This window comes from Mauremys mutica, chromosome 9 (assembly GCF_020497125.1).
Source record: "Mauremys mutica isolate MM-2020 ecotype Southern chromosome 9, ASM2049712v1, whole genome shotgun sequence".
Lineage (NCBI taxonomy): Eukaryota > Metazoa > Chordata > Testudines > Geoemydidae > Mauremys > Mauremys mutica.
Genome location: NC_059080.1, coordinates 47,798,640 through 47,821,781, shown reverse-complemented (window position 1 = coordinate 47,821,781; position 23,142 = coordinate 47,798,640). Strand labels below are relative to the sequence as shown.

Here is a 23,142-nt window from a genome sequence, read left to right as displayed (position 1 = left end):
GCCTTAGTCCTGCTGCACTGCCTGACTTTTAGCAGCCAGAGATCATGATCAACTGTCAGAAGCTCCAGGATAGACCAGTCAGTTGGTGACCATTGTGCTAATCCAAGTTCCACATGAAACGTGAAGGCAAAAATACATGCAAAAATGGTGATAATTCAAACAAATAAACCATCACTTTGTCCTTCCAAATCCTGGGCAGGACCATTAAAGCCCTGGGTGAGGGTCCCAGCCTTTCCTACTGGACATGGTTTCCCAGGAAGGGCTCTGTCCACTTTGACGTATCCATGAAGATGGAGGAAGAGCTGTGGTAGAGCCAGAGGCAGGGCAGGGCTCCCGCCCTTGTCCAAATATCTTTGGCACAATCATAAACTTCCATCTCCACCCGGTAGTCACCATCCAGGCCCTTCCAGCGTCCACCTGTCACAAAGAGTTTGCCTCCCAGTGGCACCATGCCTCCATTTTCATGCAGCGTGTGAAGCAGCTGCACCTGTAGGAGATATCAATCATGATATAGGGCTATAGCCCACTCACACCACATCATGATATATGGAATCCAGGCTGCCTTACACAGGAGGCATTCATTATATACAAACAGACAAACAGGGTTCCACACAGCTTGAGTTCCAGCTTTGTCTCCAGTTCCTTACCAGGCACCACACCCTGGCTGGAACTCTGTACTGCATACCAAAACATGTAGGGTCTGAGTAACATCCTTCAAGTAAACATCTTTCCATCTCCATTTCTTACAAGAGGAAAGGGGGTGGAAGAACAGATATGTCTTCAATGCAGAGTTAACTCAGGTGATTGACACCCAGATGAACCTAGTCTAGGTGTGAGCAGCCCCACTGCAAAGCCACACCCCAGTTGTGGTGCCCTTATTGGCTCTACACTCATTAGGACTTCTAGGGGCACATCCCAGGGTTCTTTGCACTGCAGTGAGCTGAGCCCCTCTGTGATTCTTTCCCTGTTCTTCTGGGCACTCAGGGGGAATTGTGGGAAGACATTGGAGGACTGTCAGCACTGGAGGGATTCATCCTGTGTCCTCACTGCAGAGTGGGTGGGTTACCAGCCCACATAAAAGCAGCCCAAGTACTCTAACACATAACCCAGCCAGGCCAGATTTCCTGGGCCGAAAGTTCCACTAAACCCAGGTGAGCTCTTTTGGGGGCTAGAGACAACCCTCAAGGAAGACCCTGAGTGAATTGCACAGGGCACTTATGCAATAAGGAGTAATTTCTGGGCTGAAATCTCAAAGACCTCATAAGTGGAATGAGGTTCCAGGATCTTAGCCCAGCTCCTAGAGGACCCAGCGGTATTGTTAAGATGTGATGAGACATCCATGTTACTGAGTTGAATGGGAATTGTATGAGGGGCCCTGCTGACAGTGCTGTGACTTGTGTGCATCAATCAGGAAGAGCATAGCACATCTAGTGCTGGAGTGAGGCTGGAACAACATTCCATGCCCTGGGGCCCAGCAGTTACTGAAGAATTTAAAACTTTCATTAAAATAAATAAATAACCCATTTTCCAAATGAGCCACCTAAATCCACAGGGAGGGCTGCAGGTGGTGAGCACCTTTCATGCAGATACTTAACTGTGGATTTAGGTGCCAAGATGTGAAACTTTTTGCCTAAGTTTGTAGCTCAGATAGCTGTAAAGAAAACTTTGTAAATCCCACCCAATAAATACAGGCTGCTTATAACAAAAGCAGCCTAATGGCCTGAGCACTGCACTAGGATTCAGGAAACCTGGGTTCTAGTCCCATTTCTCCTATTGGGCAATTTGGGCAAGTCACTTCACTTCTCTGTGTCTGAGTCCCCAGCTGTAAACAATGGAGATAATGATAGTTTGTGTGTTCCTGATGAAAAGTGCTGGTGAGAGCCAGGTAGTATTATTATTAAAAGAGCTCCCAGCTGCCCCAGAAACACCTTAACTCATTTAATCTGTCTGTGGTATTTCTATGGCGTCTATCACACTGGGATTTACATGTCAATGAGGTGTTAACTCTGAAGCCTAATTATGACACTTACATATCATAAGAACATAAGAATGGCCCTAGTGGGTCAGACCAAAAGTCCATTTGTCTTCCAACAGTGGTCAGTGCCAGGTGGCCCAGAGGGAACGAACAGAACAGGTAATCATCAAGTGATCCATCCCCTGTCGCTCATTCCCAGCTTCTGGCAAACAGAAGCTAGGGACACCATTCCTGCCCATCCTGGCTAATAGCCATTGATGGACCTACCCTCCATGAATTTATCTAGTTCTTTTTTGAGCCCTGTTATGGTCTTGGCCTTCACAACATCCTCTGACAAGGAGCTCCACAGGTTGACTGTGCGTTGTGTGAAGAAATACTTCCTTTTGTTTGTTTTAAACCTGCTGCCTATTAATTTCATTAGATGACCCCTAGATCTTGTGTTATGAGAACTAGTAAACAACACTTCCTTATTTACTTTCTCCACACCAGTCATGATTTTATAGACCTCAATCATATCTCCCCTTAGCTGTCTCTGTTCCAAGATTAAAAGTCCCAGTCTTATTAATCTCTCCTCATACGGAAACCTTTCCATACCCCTAATAATTTTTATTGCCCTTTTCTGAACCTTTTCCAATTCCAATATATCTTTTTTCGAGATGGGGAGACCACATCGGCACACAGTATTCAATATGTGGGAGTACTATGGATTTATATAGAGGCAACATGATATTTTCTGTCCTATTATCTATCCCTTCCTTAATTATTCCCAACATTCTGTTCACTTTTTTGACTGCCACTGCACATTGAGTGGATGTTTTCAGAGAACTACCACAATGACTCCAAGATCTCTTTCTTGAGTGGTAACAGCTAATTTAGACCCCAGTAACAGCTATTTTAGACCCCCATATCAACATGACTAAGAAGGTTTCAGTGCAGCTCACTTAGCCATGGTGGCTGGGTATTACAGGAGCTCCACTTCCATAACCCTGCCTCAAAATACATACAGGACAAAAGTGGCATAAGACCCAGTTAGGGTCACAGGCCCTATCCCTTCTTTCTGAGTCTATCAGTATCACTTTTATTACAGTAGTGTCTAAGCTGAGACAGGGTTCAGGGCCCCGCTGTGCTAAGTGCTGTACACACCTGGAAAGCAATGACAGTTACTGGGAGCTTACCGGCTATGACAGGTGGCGAGACTAAGCTGTGACGAGGAGGGGGAGGGAAAGGTAGCCCTGACCAGAGCAATACCCAGGAGTTGCAGTGCTTACACTGAATCCTTACACCAGGACAGGTGGGTGGAATGACATGAAAGAAATAGACAAAGTGAAACTGGGGCTGGAACTGAAATCAGCCAAGCTACCAGCCCATCCTGTCTGCCTGCTTGCCCCACTTTGCACAAGGACACTTGATCAAGATACCTCCAGCTTCTCCTAGACCAGTGGTTCTCAACCAGGTGTCTGGGGCCTACTTAAGGGCTATAAGAGGATTCAGGGGGTCCGCCATGCATAGCCGGAATTATACTCGCTAGGACCCAGGGCAGAAATCCAGAGCTCTGCTGCGCAGGAATGTACCCCCAAGCCCACCACCCAGGGCTAAAGTTGAAGCCTGAGCAATTTAGTTTCACAATGCTCCCTGTGGCATGGGGTCATGAGTAATTGCCCTGCTTACTACCTCCTAATGCGGATCCTGGCTTTTATAAGCAAAAAAAAAGTGGTTGTGGCACAGCTGGGCCAACAAGCATGTTCAGGGGGCCTCAGAAAGAAAAAGGTTGAGAACCCCTCTCAGAGATGATGCTACTAGAGTTCTGCTGGGTGACCTTAGACCTGAGGAACACTCTGCTCTATAGGCAGAGAAGGAAGGAGAACTGTGCATGCTATGCTGAAAGAGTTAACAGAACCAGTCCCAGAACTGGAACCAATGGGTGACCAATGGGGCACTGAACATTATTCATAAGCAGAAAAAAAAAGGGAGCAGAGGGAGGGAGAGACTGGCAGAGCTCTCTCCGCACCTGTCTGGAGTATTGGCAGCTTGGTCAGCTGAGCACTGACGCCATGTGAACAGCTGCAGCAGGATTTCAGAATGATCTCGTGTAACCCAGCCCTGCAACAACATTACACACAGCTCCTCGAAGGCCAACGGGGCCCAGGGAAGTGGGTTCTGTCATGCTGCTTCCTGGGGTCCCTTCACTCTAAGTCAGGCTTTCCTGGGGCTCTGGGATAGGCATTTAGGGGCTTAGATCAAAGCCACCAGCTTCCCTTTGGCTGGAGAATCACTCAAAGAAGAGGATAAGCCTCTGTTTGAGGGTCCCATTCCCACGAGCCACAGAAGAATCGTTCTGACCCAAGGCCATATTAGTTGGTCAATGTGGAAAAGCCTAGGACTGAATAACTATTGTGACCAAACCTTGCTTTCTCCCAGGACAGGGTTATAGAGAAGGGGTGTCCCAATACTCTGGGTTAGGCACTATGAAATCCACATATATATCAAATAGAGCCCTCCCTTCAACATGGCACTGGGGAATCCATGTCCAGCATGGTGCACCCCAGTGACCCACTCCACCTACCTTCTGCCAGATGTTAGCATCCGGATCATACACATACACCTTCTTTGTGTTGTCCCCAATGAGGTAAATTGCTCCATGCAGGGAGGCACAGCGTGGGGCAGAGAGGTACTTCGGGATGAATGGGGATGCGATTACACTCCACACATCTGCCAAAAACAGACATCATCAGTTAGTGAAAGTGCTTAGGAGCCTGGACTAGTAATGAAGTTCTCACAGGGTGTTAATGGGAGTTACCCCTAGGGTGACAGAGTCACAAGGAGAGGAGAGAGCAGGCTGGCCCATCATAGTAACTTACTGGGCTGATTCTCATATCACTTACACTGGTGTAAATCAGGAGTCAACCCATTTACATTCATGGCATTATGGGTGTAAATACTCTCAGAATTAGGCCCTATAACTGACCTCTTACCATTTGGGCCTTGTACCAATATACAAGCCAGTCATGAGGGGTTTTTGCCATGCATTGGCTGACCTGATTAACATTAGCCTGGCATGTAATTCGCTTGTAGGGAGCAAACTGGTCCTGAGACCAGCTGGACACTGGCGTGGATATGAAGAGGCAAAAGAAGGAGCATATTTTGGAGTTGTCTCAGTTTATCTATCTTTATGCTAGTTTCAAAGGTTAAAGCTTCTGGTGAGTCAACATGAGGTTAAACTGGGCTATGGTATTTAAATCAGCTAATGGAGTGAAGACACATGTCTTCTTTCATGGGAACTAGACAGCACCAGTCTCGCTTTAACCATTTTGGTGTATCATGTAGGGACAGAGCAAAGGGTGATTCTGGGTACCAGCTAACATATGCTTGTCATCTGACTCCTTTACTCAAGGTATGCTAATGCTCAGTCACTTTGTATGACTTCTGAGTAAGAGGATGGGTGCTAGTAAAGGGTTTCCCAAACATGTGAACCACTAAATAACTTTCCAGGATCACAGATCATCACATTGTCTTGTGCCACTACCGTATCATGCGGATGTCATGTACACATTTGTCCCTCTGAGACACACGTAGTGGCAGCGCTGGAAAGGGGATCACAAAGGAGCCAGCACACCTGGCCTTCCAATGAAGAGCCATATCAGATGTGGGAAAGAGTGTCCAGATGATAGTGGGAGACACAGGGCCAGAATGTGAGACCCTTACTCCCACTGGGGAACAGTTACTCACATGAGCAATATTATAATAATAATATCCAGTTCTTATGTCAATTAGTTGCTCTCACAGCACTTTACAAAGGAGTCAGTATCATGATCTCCATTTTACAAATGGAGAAACTGAGGCACAGAGAGGTGATGGGACTTGCTCAAAGTTACCCACAGGCCAGCTGCAGCACCAGGAATAGAAGCCAGCTTTCCTGAGTCCCAGTCCAGTGCTCTATCCACTAGGCCACACTGCCTCTCCTTGCCTTCAATAGAGCTAGCTTGTGTAAGTTAATGCTCACTAGAGTGAATAAGAAGTTCACAATCTGGCTCACAGTGAACAGTTCCTGAACTAGAAGAGAATGCGAGTCTGGGGTTCACTTTGGGGGAGAGATAATAGCTGAAGCTGACTCAGTTTGCTCATCCACAAATACTGTAAATCAGAAATATCTTGGACACTGTGTAGTCAACATGAGGTTAAACTGGGCTATGGTATTTAAATCAGCTAATGGAGTGAAGACACATGTCTTCTTTCATGGGAACTAGACACTTTTGCCCCATTTAAATTTGGTTCATGCTCACTAATGTTCTCATACTGGGTCTTATGAAACTCCATGTAAGTAAATAACCAGAGACAGTTCAACATCTTGTGTGTTTTAAATAACTAGAAATGGCTACATGAAACGGGCAGCAATTGTCTGAATTTCACCATACCTAAGGGAACAAGGCACCAACCCTCAGCTGGTGGAAATCAGTATCGTTCCATGGAGGGCAATGGAGCTATGCCGAGTCACCCCCAAACCAAAGAATTTAGGCCTTGACACAGAATGAGTGCAGAATTTACAGCGTCTCCCAGCAGGAATCCCTCCTTCCTGCTACACAACGGGCACAGAAGTGCCACCGCGTTCCCTGGCCCCTGATTCGAGATGAACAGGCTGGCACAAACATAACTGATGCATCACTGACTCACATACGCTCCGGTTCTATCCTTGCATCCTATTTCATGCAGGGCAACACACATGTTGTAGGTGAACACGATGAGCGTGCACCAGGACTGGCACAGCATTGTTGGGAGGGACCTTTCTGAGGCTCGAGCATTTGCATCCAAAATTCTTATTGCTGTTCCTTCTCCTTACCTATGACGGGGTTGTAACACTGCAGGGTTAGTGCGTTGTACTTGACAGCACAAGAGCCAATGAGGTAGAGCTTCCCCAGACATCCAGTTGCAGTGAAGTTGCTCACATACTTCAGGGCAGGGCTGATGGGGCACCAGCTATTATTATAAGGGTCATAGCACTCCACCTCCACTGTGTCCACTGTGGTCCCTACATACAAGAGAGGAGACAAGCGAGAGGTAAGCACAGCACAGGGAGTATTATTTGCATTACAGTAGCATCGGGAGTCTGGAGCCCCACCATGCCACATGCTGTACAAACACATGACAAAGAAACAGGCCCTGACCCAAAGCAGTTCCAATCTCAGTACAAGACAGGAGACAATAGATGGATACAACGAACAGAGTACAAGGGAACAATTTGAAAAGAGCAATCAGCATGCTGAGCAGGGGGCACAGCATGCCAGCTGCATAACCACAGTCAAGTGGTCTGCAGGGATCTCAGCAAGGGATCTGAAGGACAATGAGCTGGCCCTATGGGTGTCTCCATACCGAAGGGATGACATGGGAGAAAGTGCAAAGGCACCTGTTTGATTAGGGTTTAAATGGGTAACTGAGACTGGCATCATTTGCAGAATGAAGGCAGGATCTGAACCAGGAGTGAGCCTGCTTACTGTGCATGTATGTGCTGACTGCCGACATAGGATGGATGATAGTGCATGTGGTCTCTGCAGATATTAAATGCCTGCACAGCTGCATGTGGTTGAATGTTGCTAGGATGCAGTCATATTAGCAGGTGCTTATGTAAGTTTATAGTAGGTTGCATTCTCCTATTTTCTGCAGTCTCTGCTTTAACTGAGCAGCAAACACAAATATTTCAATTGGCATCTTAATAAACTTCTTCACCTGCTGTTTAAATCCATTGTTCTGGACTCGATTATTGTGAGATACTTTGTATTGTGGCCGTATTAGAGACTGACAGACAATAGAGAGGGGAGGTGGCCAGAGAGATAGATGGTGCCTACCCCCAATGGCATAGATCTCTCCATTGAGGACAGCACTGGCATGGTTTGTTCGGGGTTTCAGCATTGGTGCAATGGGTTTCCATGCACCCTCCTTGAGACGGAAGCACCAGGACTGGGTTGTGGACCAGGTGTCATTCTGTGTCCCCCTGGAGCCACCTAGGAAGAGAATAATCCATCACACACACAGAGAAAATGTTGTAGGGCAAAGTCAGCCCTGCCCCGGGTAGTGGTCTTACACTGCATCTTTTGCCTTGACATCTAGGCCCCTTCACAGGCATTAAATCAAACCATGACCATCAAAACAGATTTGAAGACAACTTTACAAGAACACAGCACCACAGGCTGCTGGCTGCAGCTCAATAGAAGCAACCCCCAGAAAATAAAAACAAGCTAATCTAAAGCCCAAGCAAACAAAAGGTCACCAAATTTAAACTCGGGCAGATGGTGAGAAGGAGTAAAATCCACAGAAGAGAGCCCTCTACTGAAAAGCCCAGCTACTGCCAGGCCTAGCGAAATGAACTTCAGCAGGTAGATAAAGAGAGAAGGGGGTCTCCAAAAACCACACCATCCGAGCATGAAGTACAGCCTGGGGCATAATTAATTCATGGCACTGTGGTGTCGTGAGCCATTCTTCCATTCATTAATTTAATTAAATTAGCCTAAAAGCTCTGAACTTATACAACCTGGAAATAGCTGAACTACTGCCCAGGAGCTATGTGATACCATAGAACTTCCTCAGAGTTGCTGCTTATTGGCAAAATGTCCTCTGGATGCCATGGAAAGAGTAACATTTATTAAATGAATTTGTCATTTATTTTCTCTGTTTGAAAAAATATCCTGTGGGTCAATCAGACCAGCCACGTGAAGAATTCCAAAGGTTAGGTTCCAGCTTAGATTCAGCGAAGGGGTTGGATGAGAGCCCCAAGTTACATACCTGTTACGTAAACATAATTATTTAGTGCCACCAGAGAAAAGCCCCATTTATTGTAGTCCGGAAAGTCAGGAAGAGCCATCCATCTTTCTGAAACACAGAAAAGCCATAAAGAACCTAAAGGCTTAGACCAGATCCAAGGGCATAAGCCACTACATACTTCCTAGTGCTCCTATCTTCCCAACATGTGACCGAAATGAAAGACAACATGCCTCCTCTGCTGTAAATAAGAGGTAGGATCAGAACTGTTAAAACGGTCCCTTCCCCAGATTTCCCTACCCCTTCCAACACTCCCCTAGCTATTCGGCACAGTGGGTCTTTAGGAAATTCAGTGGAGATCCTCATGTACTGCTTATAACAGAAGGAATATTGAAAAGGAGTCTTTACAGCTCGCCAGTAACAAAAGCTGGCCAAACTCCACCAAGCTTTTGCAATACATTGAACTGCACAACTGCCATTCATTTCACTCTGGATGCACTCTTCGAAAGGAAAGCAGGAAGCCTAAGAACAGCTCCTGTTCTATTCTGAACAGTGTTATGCAGGCTCCCTTAGACAACACCCCAATATTCCCCAGCCATCTCTGCTGTAATACAGTATCTGTAGGCGATGGGTGAGAAATGCTTAGAAGTGTAATTCTGATGCAATCTCTCCCCTTTTGGTACCCAAATGGCTCCACCCGCAGGTCTTAAAGAATCGAAAATAAAGCTGCCATTAAAATGGAAATCTCCTGATTCTGTGGGCCTGATCCCAGCTGGTATAAATCAACACACTTCCACTGACCTCATGGAGCTACACCAATTTACATCAACTGGGGATCTGGCCAATTGCCTTCAGTGGCATTACAATAATTTACACCTGCTGGCGATCCAGCCCTGTTACTGTAGAAATGTACTGGAATCCCTGTGTCTGCCTCTGGCAGACACCAATGCCTTGAGCTTCCACCATACTTGTCTGTGCCACGCTGTACATGGCAAGAGGGGAAACCTGCCCCATGCCTGTGGAAATCAGTTTGTGCCTGGAAGTGTGAGATTGTACACTTCTCATAGCATGCAGGACTACAACGGCTACCCACTGACTACTGCACTGGTACTGGAGTGTCTCCTCTTCTGTACGACACTAAATCATACCTGCGTTAAAACTGCTCTGCTGCCTCATGGCCTGACCTACAGCTCACTGAAGTCCGTGGGAATCTTTTCATTGACTTCAATGGACATTTGCTCAGGCCCTTACAACATAGCACGGGGAGGTTGAGACCTGGCTACATTCATTTGGCTACAGGGGAATTGTGTGTGTTAATTAGCGCTGGTCCTTGTGTACATAATGTTGTCAAAGTCTCCTGCAATTGCATCAGTCTGCCAGGATTATGCCCTGTCTCCTCAGCCAAGCTGCAGAAAATCTGACTCATGGGCTTGTCACCTGGAGAATAGAGTTAGCATTAGGCTGTGTGATTGCAGGAGCATCAGCCTGTGGGGAAAGCAGCTGTTCAGTGAATGACAAAAGCCAATGACTCAGAGCATTACATCACCCTGGTAACGGCTTCATTCTAGGATGAACTCGGCTAGTTACTGTGTGTGTCTAAATCTCTGATGTAAAGGATTCACTGGTAATTTAGCCCCTGGCACAGCCGCTTTGTTTGTGAGCCACCAGCACAGTGCTCTGCAGTATGGTTCCAGGACCACTCTCAGGAGCCGAGGCCTTTGAGAAATTAAGGAGCTCACGGCCAGTTATGGACTCGGAAACTGTGACCAGACTCACATCACCCAGGCATCTTTTTTTGTTTGCTTTTAATCTGCATTTTAGAACCAATTGGACACTAGAGCTGTGTGAGCTGTGGGGCATTCTCATCACACACACTCCCAGGGCCAGTGAAGGCCTCCAATTAGTGGCCCTGTGGATAAGAATGGGCAATAGTCCGAATAAATGGGTCAAATCTGGCTCCACTGAAGTCAGTGAGAGTTTGGTTGCTGGCTTCAGTGGAACCAGGATCCAGCATCCTGGGAGGGATGGTGGGATGTGGGGAGGAAGCATCTATTTTTTGGTCTATAGGGAGACAATGACAGAGAGACTCCATTCCTTCTTCTGCATAGGGTCTGACTGAGACCTGTGTATTGTGACTCCTGTCTTCTCACACAAATAGCTCTCACACCTCCAGTTTGAAAACACTGACATGTAGTTTACTAATTTTAATCTCAACCACCACCCTTTAACAGGCCTGGGCAGCAACTCTATTTACAGGGACATCCCCTTTTGCCAGAGAGAAGAGAGATCTCTCCAGGCAGAGATATCCCTTCATTCTGGTCATGCTAACCTCTCCCACTCTCTCTTTCTGTCTCTCATTCCCACTTTGCACTTCCTTCTTGTGTACCTTTCTGCTTTTCCAGTTAATAGGTTAACTAGCTCCTTAGCTCCCTAGCAGTTAGCCCCAGCTTTTCTCAATCAGGCCTTTCTCTGGGAAACTAATTGGCCTTCCAGTGAGCAGAGTGCTAGTTCAGCGTCTGGTTCTCAGTTCTGCCACATATATTTTATACAAACAATACTAGCTGGCATTTCAAAGGGGGGTTGGCAACATCCCCACCTAACAGACAGGAAACTGAAGAGGTGCCAACATTTTCAACGGTAGCCCCTGAATTTAGGCCCCTCTGTTTAAAACTATAGGGCCTAAGTGATGTGGCTGAGCCAGTGCCAGAGCTGGGAAGAGAAGGCAGGTCTCCTGATTTCTGGTCCTTCGTCCTCTCTAGGGGACCACACACCATCAGCAGCCCTTCACACACACCCCAACTTCACCAAGGCACAGTTAGCTGCGTGAGTTCATCCTCTTGATCCTACTCAATGGCTTTGGACAGGTGACACACAGAGGCTAAGAGGAGACCAGAACACATAGTAACTGGCAGAAATTTCTCTCTCCCAAGGGGAAAAGCTTATGAGAGAAAGACTGCACATCTATTGCATCACACGCTTTGCCCACAAAACTTTTAGGGTCAAATCCAGAGCTCCATCTTCTTAGCGCTAATCCAGCAGCGCACAGGGGATGGAGAGTGGTTCGAACAGGGCAGCTGGGGAATCTCCAGCATGCATGTAGTCACTGCCTCACCCCTTCCGGTGTAAGACCTCCAGTAGACAACTGGAACTCTGCTCCAATACTGCAGTTATTCAGCAAGCTGCACCACTGAAGTCCTGCCTGAACTGGATGTAACCCTGGGTGTAGCAAACAGGCATGGCCTCCCTCGGAGATTGACAGTGAGGGAGGGCCAGACGCCCCCCGGTGGGCAGAACCAGGAAGGTCATGCTCACCATGCCAGAAGCACAGGGGTGGGATAGGCACAGGAGGTATAAAAGGCGGGGCCCTGTAGCTCAGTTGGGTAGCAGCTGCCATAGGAGATGGATGTGCTTTCCCCACTGCCGAGGATGTCAGTTACCCTGAGAACTTGCCCAAGCTACCAGAGCTGCCAGACCCAGTTGGTGGTGTCACTAGGCATGACTCTAGGTAACTCAGGAGGGTGGAAAACCATAAGTGTCAATGAAGCCTTCCTGTACTAGGCCTGAATGAACTAAAGTCACTCCATGTCTGACCAAAGCCTTTCCATATTTGAACTTTAATCGACCTAACAAGCTAGCAACAGAGAATGGAATGTGTAACAGCTAGTTATCAGGTGCAACCCCACTCACACCAGTACTAGGAAATAATAATGAGGCCTGTATGCCTCTGGCTAAGGGGCAAAATAGCAGATCAAAAGAAATAAAACAAGATAACAGTTCAAAGAAGAGTTACTAATGAGCTAGGCTGGTTCCTGCCAAGTATGACTTAACTGCTTAATGTAATTGCTATTGCAAAGTGTATCTGCTACATGGGAATGAAAGGTAGGGGGAGTGGGGGGGATAGAAGAGGCTTAGTTAAAGTTATGTATAAAAAAGAGAAAAGCTGCTTGTAGCTGGGTGCTTGATCTGAGACAAGTCTGTCTCCTGGCACCGCTTTGAGATCTCAAATAAACTGTGTCTGCTTCTCCACCTTGGTGTGTTTATTGGAGCGAAGCACACCGGGCAACGAACCGCTGTTGCTGTCCTCGGGCATTCTGTGCTGGCAACACAGCCAATGCTGAAGAGCTGCTGGGATTGCCACTGGCAGTATACCCTGAGGATATGGAGGATGTACAGGTACACCTTGAGAGGAGGGTAGGAAGGAGCCCAGGGATAGCTGACTGTAGTCTGGCTGCAAGAGCATCTAAAACATGGTCAGTGTGTTGTAGTGGGATTCCCTGTGACCCAGTGGCAGACTGCTCTGCCACTGTTAGGGCCCTGGGCTGGGATGCAGTGGGGTCAGGTGGGCCTGCATCCCCCTGTCCCTGGCAGTACTCCCCCTCTTCAGGCCAAGAGACCTGTGCTTGTCTATCTCTCCCCAGAGCATTGTACCTGGGTGCCTGACCCCTTGCTGGAGCCCCCTAGACTGTGTTGGGCACTCACCTTGCCTGAGGTCTAGAACCCAAGACTGTGTTTGGTACCCTGCCCATATGAGGGCCTAGGTTTCCTGACTATACCCTGTCTTAGGGTTGGGCTTTAGGTTGTTTGATGCCCTGCCCTGCCTGAGGGCTTGGGCCACAGAACCCACTCACTGCTTAACCCCACTGGAGGGCTTGAGCACCAAGACTGCTAACTTCCCCATTATCTTAGATTGTCCTTAATGGGGTATGACAGCAAAGGAGTGTGGCCTCCCTCGGAGATTGACTGTGCGGAAAGGCCACACACGCCTACATTGGGCCTGGCCTGAACCTCAGCTAGGAACAGGCTTGCTTTTGCTTGCTTACTGGTCTTGGGATTGTAAAAGGCGAAGTTCCGGGAGACTGGCAACTCCACATCTTCCGCTTCATTCTCTTCCAGAGCTCGACCCGCGACCACCACCAGCACTTCCTCCAGCTTCTGTGGAAGGGCAAGCAGGCTCTTCTGGACAAAGGACCTGTTTTCCACCTTATAGAAGATAAAAGAAACATGTCACCAGACTCAGCAGCTAGCTCCTGCCCCTCATTCTCCTGGACAGGAGTTCTAGAATGGCAGTAGGTCTGCTCTGGTGGTAGGTGGAGAGCCATGTGGCTTCCTCTCTGGCTCTAGAGGCTGCTGCTCCCTCTGCAGGAGGTTGTCTGCAGACTCAGGCAGATGGTGCTGTATCACTTACATGCAAGGGCACATTCTCAAGCTTTCCTTGGCCACCAGAAGGGCTACAAACCTTCTATGTTAAATGCAAGCTGAGATTCCGATGTCATGTGCCAGGGCACATGCCTATGAGTTTATCCAGCCATGGTGCAATGGTTGTTTTGGAAATGTGAATGCTGCCAGCCCAAAATCAGCTATGTTACTGAAAATGGGATGGGGGCATAGGGGGAAGAGAGCAAAGACTGCTGAGCAGGGAGTTGTGGGGACCCATCCACTGCAGCCTCAGCTTGGGCCAGCATTCCCTGCTGCCTCCTCTCTGCTTGACAAGCTCCTTCATCACCGAGGCTGCTACCGTTGCCATTATCTGGGCAGAAAAATCACTCTGTCTCTCTTCTTTAGCCCTGTGTGGACTGACCGTGCTGCTGCTGCTCCCAGGGCTCATAGTGCAGACTGTAAAAACAACGAGGAGTCCTTGTGGCACCTTAGACTAACACATTTATTTGGGCTTAAGCTTTCGTGGGCTAAAACTCACTTCATCAGATGCATGGAGTGGAAAATACAGAGACAGGTATAAATACACATCACATGAAAAGATGGGAGTTGCCTTACCAAGTGGGGGGTCAGTGCTAACAAACCAATTCAATTAAGATGGAACTAAGCTATTCTCAACAGTTGACAAGAAGGGGTGGATATCAAGGGAAGAAAAATCACTTTTGTAATGCTAAAGAGTTCAATGTAATCAAAGTGGCTCATTTCAAACAGTTGACAAGAAGATGTGAGTATCAGCAGGGGAAATTTAGTTTTTGTAGTGACTCCTCCACTCCCAGTCTTTATTCAGGCCTAATTTTATGGTGTCCCATTTGTAAATTAATTACAGTTCTGCAGTTTCTAGGAGTCTGGTTTTGAAGCTTTTTTGTTGAAGAATTACCATTTTTAAGTCTGTTATTGAGTGTCCAGGGAAATTGAAGTGTTCTCTTACTGGTTTTTGAATGTTATAATTCTTGATGTCAGATTTGTGTCCATGTATTCTTTTGCGTAAAGACTGTCCGGTTTGGCCAATGTACATGGCAGAGGGGCATAATGATGGCATATATCACATTGGTAGATGTGCAGGTGAACGAGCCCCTGATGATGTGGCTGATGTGGTTAGGACCTATGATGGTGTCCCTTGAATAGAATTTAATTGAATTGGCTCGTTAGCACTGACCTCCCACTTGGTAAGGCAACTCCCATCTTTTCATGTGCTGTGTATTTATACCTGCCTCTGTATTTCCCACTCCATGCATCTGATGAAGTGGGTTTTAGCCCACAAAAGCTAATGCCCAAATACATTTGTTAGTCTCTAAGGTGCCACAAGGATTCCTTGTTGTTTTTGCTGATACAGACTAACACGGCTGCCCCTCTGAAACCAGGGCAGACTGTGTGTTGCACTGCTGCTGTGCATCCTCCCACTAACAATATCTAACCAGGCTGTGCTGCTTGGTTATTGCCTATGAACCACTGCACCTGCCTGCCCAGCAGCTACAGCTCTGGAGCCCTGTGCTGAGCTGAGCTAGCCATGGTGGCTGGCACAGGTGTCTCCCATCCTTTCCCATTCACTGGGAGCATTTGGGGGGGAGTTCTGTGCTTATTTATCCATTGAAAGCAGATGCTTTTCCTGCCCCAAAAGTCCTGTGTCTTCCTGACTCTCACCACCACTGCACTCCTCACAAAGAGAACATCAGTGTCAAATTACTGTCTACTAGCCGTCAAAGGAAACTCTTACAGGGTGGATTTGATTGATTTAAATCACTAGTCAGGAAGACTTGATTTAATCATGGATTTCTACATAAATGTGCATTCTTGTTGGTTGTTATAACCTTAATACATATTCTTCACAACTCAGATGTAGGTTTCATTTTTAGAAGATACACACATTTTTAAAGTGATTTATTTTGAAAAGTGTTCAGATTAGTTTTACAGCTATATCAGAAAATGAATGATTGTTTGGTTATTTCATTTACCAAAGGTAATTGAAGCAGATATTTATGAAGTCATTGGGAGACGTGAACTCATTCATATTTGGAGGATTTTCTTGCCATGCTGCATTAGGAGGAGAACATCACCAGACACATTTTAAATTGTTTGTTTTAACTAAAACAATAACATTATGTATTCTGGATTTTTTTCTTCAACAGCCAACATATAATTTAACACAACAAGCATATGAATTTTTTTTAATTTAAACATTCAAGTTTTTTTAAAATCAGGTTTGTTTTTGTTACAATTGTTTTTAACTAAAATAGTTAAATGAAATATATTTTAAGAAAACAAATTAAATCGATTGTCAGCCAGCTCAACATGAGAAACTTAAAATATTGGCTTCTGCAGCTAACTCAGTCGTCTTCACTTTCATTTTCCTGTTTGTTTATAATCTGGAAAAGAAATACAAGCTTTCCTGCTTTTTCAGGTCCCAAATGATTTCTCAATTTGGAATGAATTAGTCCAAAGGAAGAAAATATTCCTTCTACACCTGCAGAAGAAGCTAATGCTATTAAAAGTGAGATTATCACTTCAAAAGTCTCTGAATCCAAATGCTTAAGTCATGGTATGACTTTCTTTAAAACATCATCAGCAAACATATATTTCTTGACTGGTTCACCATTAGCTCTGAAGTTCATTATAGTTGGCATTATGGAGAGATGATTGCTGGATGTCCATGTCATAGCCAACTCCTCTTTTTCAGCAGTTAATGTTTGACCCTGGTACCAAGTATTGAGAATATTTGCAAGAAAATGAGCTGGAGATAGTGCTTGTCCCATTCATTTTTTTAATGCTTGTAATTTAACTCTGTCATTGCATATTTCTCTTTTTTAAGATCTCACTCAGTTCCTTCCAAATGTCAACAGCATCAGCAATAAAACAGCTATTTCCCTGCATTTTGTTCAAGGCTACAGAAATAGGCTTCAGGGTACTCAGCATCTGTTCAACGTTTCTCTTAAGCCCAATGTTGAGAACTTTGGCTGTGACAGTGCCATCTAGTTTTTCATGATTTTGTTCACAAACTGTCATCAGATTAGACCAGTTATTGATATAGTGCTCAAAACAATCCATTACTGAGTTCCATCACATGTCTTGTGGGAGAGTTCGCTTGGTTCCTCCCACTTTTTTCAGAGCAGCTGCTGCAAAGTGGTTGTTACAGAAGTATTTTGCCATTTCAGCATTAGCCTTTATTTCTGGAACACTGCAGTCTTTGGCTAGGAGGTGCATCAAATGAGCACTGCAACTGCATGTTTATTAGCTTTGGGACTCTCTTCATTCTCTTCTAAATAATTTCTTCTCATCTTGGATACCTCCTGAAGTCCCTTCCAAGCTGATATTCTATGACAGAGCTCGGCAACCTTTGGCATCCAGCTTGCCAGGGTAAGCACCCTGGTGGGCCAGGCCGGTTTGTTTACCTGCCGCGTCCGCAAGTTCGGCTAATCGCGGCTCCCACTGGCTGCGGTTCACTGCTACAAGCCAATGGGGGCGGCGGGAAGTGGTGGCCAGCACATCCCTCGGCCTGCGCTGCTTTCCACAGCCCCCATTGGCCTGAGACGGGCGCACCATGGCCAGTTGGGGCCATGATCGGCCAAACCTGTGGATGCTTACCCTGGCGAGCCGCGTGCCAAAGGTTGCTGATCCCTGTTCTATGATTTGCAGCATTGTCTGACCAAGCTGCATATTAGACATTTTAAATTTATTTTCTTTCAGTTTGTGATAGCTTTTACTACTACTTCTTGTAAGTATTCTGCTGTCTGTGCATTTCCTGATATATCAATTGTTTCTGTAAGGATGACATTCCCTTCTGTTGTCACACAAGCACATACAACAGGATCATTGTGGACATTGCTCCACCCATCAAGATTCAGGTTAATAATTTCACCCTCTAGACCTTTTGCACACTGCTCAATTTCTCTTTCATACACTTTATCCAGCAATTTGCCTGCGACGTCTGCTCTGTTGGGTGGACCTGTATTATCCTGGTCTTAATGACTGTTAATGTAGTGTAGGTTCTCAGTCATATGGAAAGGAGAGTTTGTTGCATAAACAAACCGGGCAAGTTTTTCATCAATTACCTCTTTTTGTAATATGCTGGTTCTTATCACAAATGTATCTATGGTTTTTTCTGGATGATGGAGATTTTTTTTCTTTTTACTACAGTATATCGCCTGTAGCATGACAGTATATACTGTCGTACGATGTGACATACATGATGTGACTTATCTGCCAGTGATAGTGTTTCACTCTGAAACTATAGAAAATGATGGTGATCTTGAAGATGGATAGTCTTCAGAATCCTGTAAGTCAATGCAGTTAGTTAATTATTATTACCATACTGCTCATTTAGTATTACTCACTGCATTCACTGAAACTCAGTACTACTTTAAAGGTGAAATTGTAAAAGGAAGATCTGCCTATTTCAGCTATTTGTTTTTTTATCACAACTGCATCTAAAATGATAGTACCATAAGTACCAAACATAAGAATTCAAGAATAGTCCAGAAAGAAGGCAGGCAGTCCTTAAGAAAGAAGTATGAAATAAAAAAGTTGACCAACCTGAAGATCCTGCACGTTCAGACATGTTCCTTTCATCTTCACTGCAGCTTCCTCCTGAGAAGGAGCACTTCTCATGATGTTGTTTCATTTAGGCAACCAGGCCTTGCATTTCTTTGTTGCACTGTTTGCATTTTGCACACATGCCTGTCTTACCCACATGTAGAGGAACTTCATTAAAATATTCCCAAACTTGGTCTCTTTTATGACCTGCTGCCATTGTAGGTTTTCCCTTCTAGTGAGAGAATGGTATGATAGATCTCAAATCAATGAAGGCTACACTCGGACTTCTGGAATGTGCTGCTCAAACAGTTTCACTTTTGTTTCTACTGCCTGTCCCTCCCTTCTCATGTTTATCTCCAGACTTTGTCTCCTTGTCCAGATCTGTTCCGCCCCCAACAAGTGTTCCTTCTCATAACACAAGAACTAGGGGTCACCAAATGAAATTAATAGGCAGCAGGTTTAAAACAAATAAAAGGAAGTATTTCTTCACACAATACACAATCAACCTGTGGAACTCCTTGCTAGAGGATGTTGTGAAGGTCAAGACCATAACAGGGTTCAAAAAAGAACTAGATAAATTCATGGAGGATAGGTCCATCAATGGCTACTAGCTGTCGGAAGACAGGATACTGGGCTAGATGGACCTTTGGTCTGACCCAGTAGGGCTGTTCTTATGTGTAAATCATCATAGCTCTCTCTGTTTGTACCTGCATCCTGAGATGTGGTGAGTGAGGTGCATTTCAGAAAGCAAACCAATAAGTAAAGGTCACTCTGTTCATTTGTTTGGAATAAAGCAAGAATAAATGAGTTATGGAAATTAGTGGTGGAAGAACAACTTTCCCCCTCTCTCCAAGAACTCAGACTCATTGGTTTGGTTCAGATTAGCACCCAAGAATCTCTGTGCTTGTTCAAAGTTATGCCAACTAATTCCGTGGTCTGGGAATCTTGTGAACACACAGTATCTGTGCAAGCATTTTGGCCTGGCCTGGTTTCAGTTAGGTTGGAAATACCCACCTTATAAGCCTTTCCTTTGGTGTTTATGCCTCTAGGCTCTACCAAAATGTGGTGCCGATGCATGTGAAAATGAAGAAACAATTAAACTATCACAGCCTTCCAAGAGCTGGAGGGGTGAGCTCAAACTTCGGGAGGAGGTTTGGGTTGGTTATTTGACCTGACTTGTCTCCTCAATTTGTCTGTTCACCAATTACACATTTTAGATATAGTTCCTTAAAGGCTTTGGCTAGACAGGAAAGTGTTTCTGGTATAAACTAAGGGGTAAATTTAAACTGATATAGCTATCCCAGTACATCTCTCCTCCTACCCCACCACCCCTGGGCAGACACTCTCATTCCAGGACAAGAGGAGCCTTTATTCCATTAAACTTGGACAGGAGGTTAAACTAAACCAAAAAAGGCCACTCATGTACCAGACTAGGAGTGTCTACACAGCAGGCTATAGCAGTGCGACTATAGCTGGTAGACCCTTCCCAGGCAGAGAAGCTAGGAGTGGTTGTACTCACTGAGAGAGAGGATCGGGTAAAGCTCCTGCAGAGCCTACAGTGGATTTCTGCACTGAGCTGGAAGAGGCTTGACTACAGAGACGATTTGGGGTGGTTCTGGGCCTGCACTCGATTCCTGTGCCTAGCTGACTCTGGGGAAAGCCCCACTTCCCACTGCTGGCCTTTGGGGCATCTCCCTCAGCATTTCTATAGCACCTTTTGAACCACATTCACCATCGAAGTGGAAAGGTAGTCTGACCTGGACTCTCACATCTAGGAATCTGATTGGACACTGATGCAGATCATTTCCCACTGGCAACCTCCCTCCAGGACAGAAGCTCCATCTAGACAGGGCCATTCTGATACCTTACAGCACTGACCGTGCTTCGGTAGCTGGAGATGACGGCTTTGCAAGCTTCCGAATCTTGGATCAGCGGCTCCAATGAGAGTAGGTTCTGCAGGTACTGGTCTGGTAGTGAAGCCAGGTGCACCAGGTGTAGGAGCTCTGGCAGGTGCTTGGCTCTAGATGCTTCTTCGTACCTCACCCACCTAAGCACAGCCTCAGCTAGGCTCTGTTCTTCCTGTACCTGCAGCAGGTCATTGGACAAGTAGACTACCAGCCTCTCCTTGGATAGCTGGAGAAACTCCTCCTGGTGCGATACAGCCTCAAAGTTCTCCTGCAGGAAAGCCCAGGCCTTTGAGGACACTTCCAGGCAGCCATGGTTCTCCCCAAACTCACAGATGCCCAGGCAGTTGGTTGCATCCATCTGCTGTCTCAGGTAGCGGCTGCAGACTTTCCGGATGGTGGGGAAGTGGAGCTGGTTGGAGGTCCGGATTAGTGCCTCCACGTTCCCCTGGTTGATGGTGATCTTTCCTGTGTAAGCAAAGTCGATCAGAGTCTCCATGACAACAGGATCCACCTCTTTGATCTCCACATGGGCTGAGATGCTCTCAATAAAGTCACCAGTGAACATGGCATTGAAGTAGTGGCTGCAGAGGGCCAGGATGCTGCGGTGGCAGGGGAACTCATGCCCACCCACAAGCAGCGTGACGTCGGAGAGCTTCGGATTGGAGCGCAGGCTCCGCAGGCCTTCCAGGATGGCCTGGGGGTGGGATGGGAGGGAGAAATCGAAGTCATCAACGTTCCTCACCATGGTGCTATCCTCTGATAAAGCCCACTCCTGCTCTTGGGGCTCTAACATGGAAACTCCAGCCTGCTTAGCAAGCAATGAAAGAGGGGAATGAATAATTAGCTGGTTGCCCTGGAAGGGAAGGTCAGTAGCAACGCTCTCCTCCAGCAACAATGTGTGTTCATAAAGGCTGAGTCTCCCAAACAACTTAAAGGCACAAGCAGGGTTGATGACGAGTGCTTCTGTGACTTGTGTGTCAATGCACTCATCTCACCCCCACCCCGCATGAATCACATGTCTCCAGAGATTCCAGGCTCATAGGTGTATCCCAGAGCACTTCCCCTTGCTGGACTAAGTGCCTCTCTCCTGCAGCCCCTCTCTTCACTGACTGTCCCCTGTTGGGAACCAATTTCTGTCTCCTCTTAGAAAGAGGAGAGAATCTGATTGAATGAAACATATTTTCATTGGCCTATGTGGCTTTTCCCCCAGGCTGCTCCTCCCAGTAAACATCCGCAAAACTAACCCATTGTCCTCCTCCAAAACCCGTCTTAAACCTCTCCTTTGCCATGAAGCTTACAAGAACCCTGACAGTGTTTAGGCTGCTGGTGTTCTGAGACCACCACCTAGCCTGATGACTGGTAGCCTCATTGTTTCCTTGTATTCTCCTCCCGCTCCCATTTGTCTTTCTGTATCCAGACGCTGTCACTCATCTTATATTAAGGGTATATCTAAACTACAGCAGTGTAGCGATGGCACTGCAGGTCTGATGCTGTAGCGCCATGGTGTAGATGCTTCCTACATTAACAGAAGAGGGTTTTCCAGTGATGGCGTTAGTCCACCTCTCCGAGAGGCAGTAGCTAGGTCACGGGAAGAATCCCTCCAACGTACTCTGGAGAGAGGGGCTGAGGGGGAGAGCTGTGTGGCAGCTCCCCATGTGCTGGGTAAAGTAATAATTATTCCATCCACCTAGCTGCATCTACAACAGAGGTGAAGTCCACCCTATCTCTGTCTCACCAGGTGTGGAATTCATCACAGCCCTGAGCTGGAGCGGGGTCAACCTAAGTTTTAGGTGTAGATCTATCCTTACACCACAGGGACGGTTTGTTCTGTGTTCGTGCAGCACCTGGCATGCTGGACACCTGGCCCATGACTGGGGCTCCCATGTGCTATGCTAATAAAACAACCAATGGGCATGACAATGATACAAACACATAGGATGAGACAGTCCTACCCTGAAGAGCTGCCAGTCTAACCAGACAGAGAAAATAGGGGCACAAAGAGGTGCAATGATTAGTCCAGGGTCCCACAATCAGTCTGTAGCAAAGCCAGGAAGACTTTCCTGACACCCAGTCCAGTCCCCTTGCCACTGGCCATTGACTACAATGATGCTACCCCAAATTTCACCATCTGAGGATCTGGCCTAATATGAGCTCCTCCTCCCAGAATCACCTGTTTTCCTCCTCTCTCCCTCTAGCCTTGTTATAGCTCCAAATCCCACAAAGCGTTTGCATGCTCCTCCAGAGAGCACATGGTGAGAGTGAGGGAGCATGCTCTGGCTGCAGGCTACCTGGATTTACCAGGGTACCGTGGGTACAGATGGCTTGGGGGGCTCTGAAGCCTGCACACCATTCCTGACACACTCTGGAGAGAAGGGTTGGTGGGGAGGGCTGAAGGGTGACTCCCCTGGTGCTGCATGGCGACAGCAGCAGTTTGGGGGCCCACTCTGAAAGGCTCCCTGCAGTACAAGCACTGAAGAGGCCTGGCACCCACCAAACAAAGGAGCTGTTATTAACTGGGGCTTTTCTCTATGTGCAGCACTGTGAGCCTAGGCACCAGCCGGTACTGTGCCCTCACTGCATGCTGTGCCCTTCATCCAGCACCTTCCCACGCTGGCACAGGCCAGTGCTGGCAGCCCCAGCTTACCTCTCAGCTGCCTCCGAAATGCCTCTGTCCAGCCGATCGATTGACTGGCCTGTTCGATCAGCGGCGCTAGGCCAGCCTGGGGACAGCAGGGTGCAGTCAGATTCCCAGCCGTGGGAGCTCAGCACTCA

The 23,142-nt window shown here is 46.7% G+C and overlaps 1 protein-coding gene across 1 annotated transcript; it reads right to left on the bottom strand.

The window, feature by feature from the left end:
- Positions 1-231: 231 nt before the first annotated feature.
- KLHL30 (kelch like family member 30) lies at positions 232-23,142 on the bottom strand. Its single transcript, XM_045031474.1, has 8 exons — positions 23,015-23,142; positions 20,342-21,175; positions 13,543-13,675; positions 8,747-8,833; positions 7,813-7,968; positions 6,810-6,998; positions 4,539-4,684; positions 232-487 (listed from the first exon to the last, which is right to left on the bottom strand). Exons 2-8 carry the CDS (start codon positions 21,161-21,163, stop codon positions 236-238), a joined length of 1,785 nt encoding a protein of 594 aa, XP_044887409.1. The 5' UTR covers positions 21,164-21,175; positions 23,015-23,142; the 3' UTR covers positions 232-235.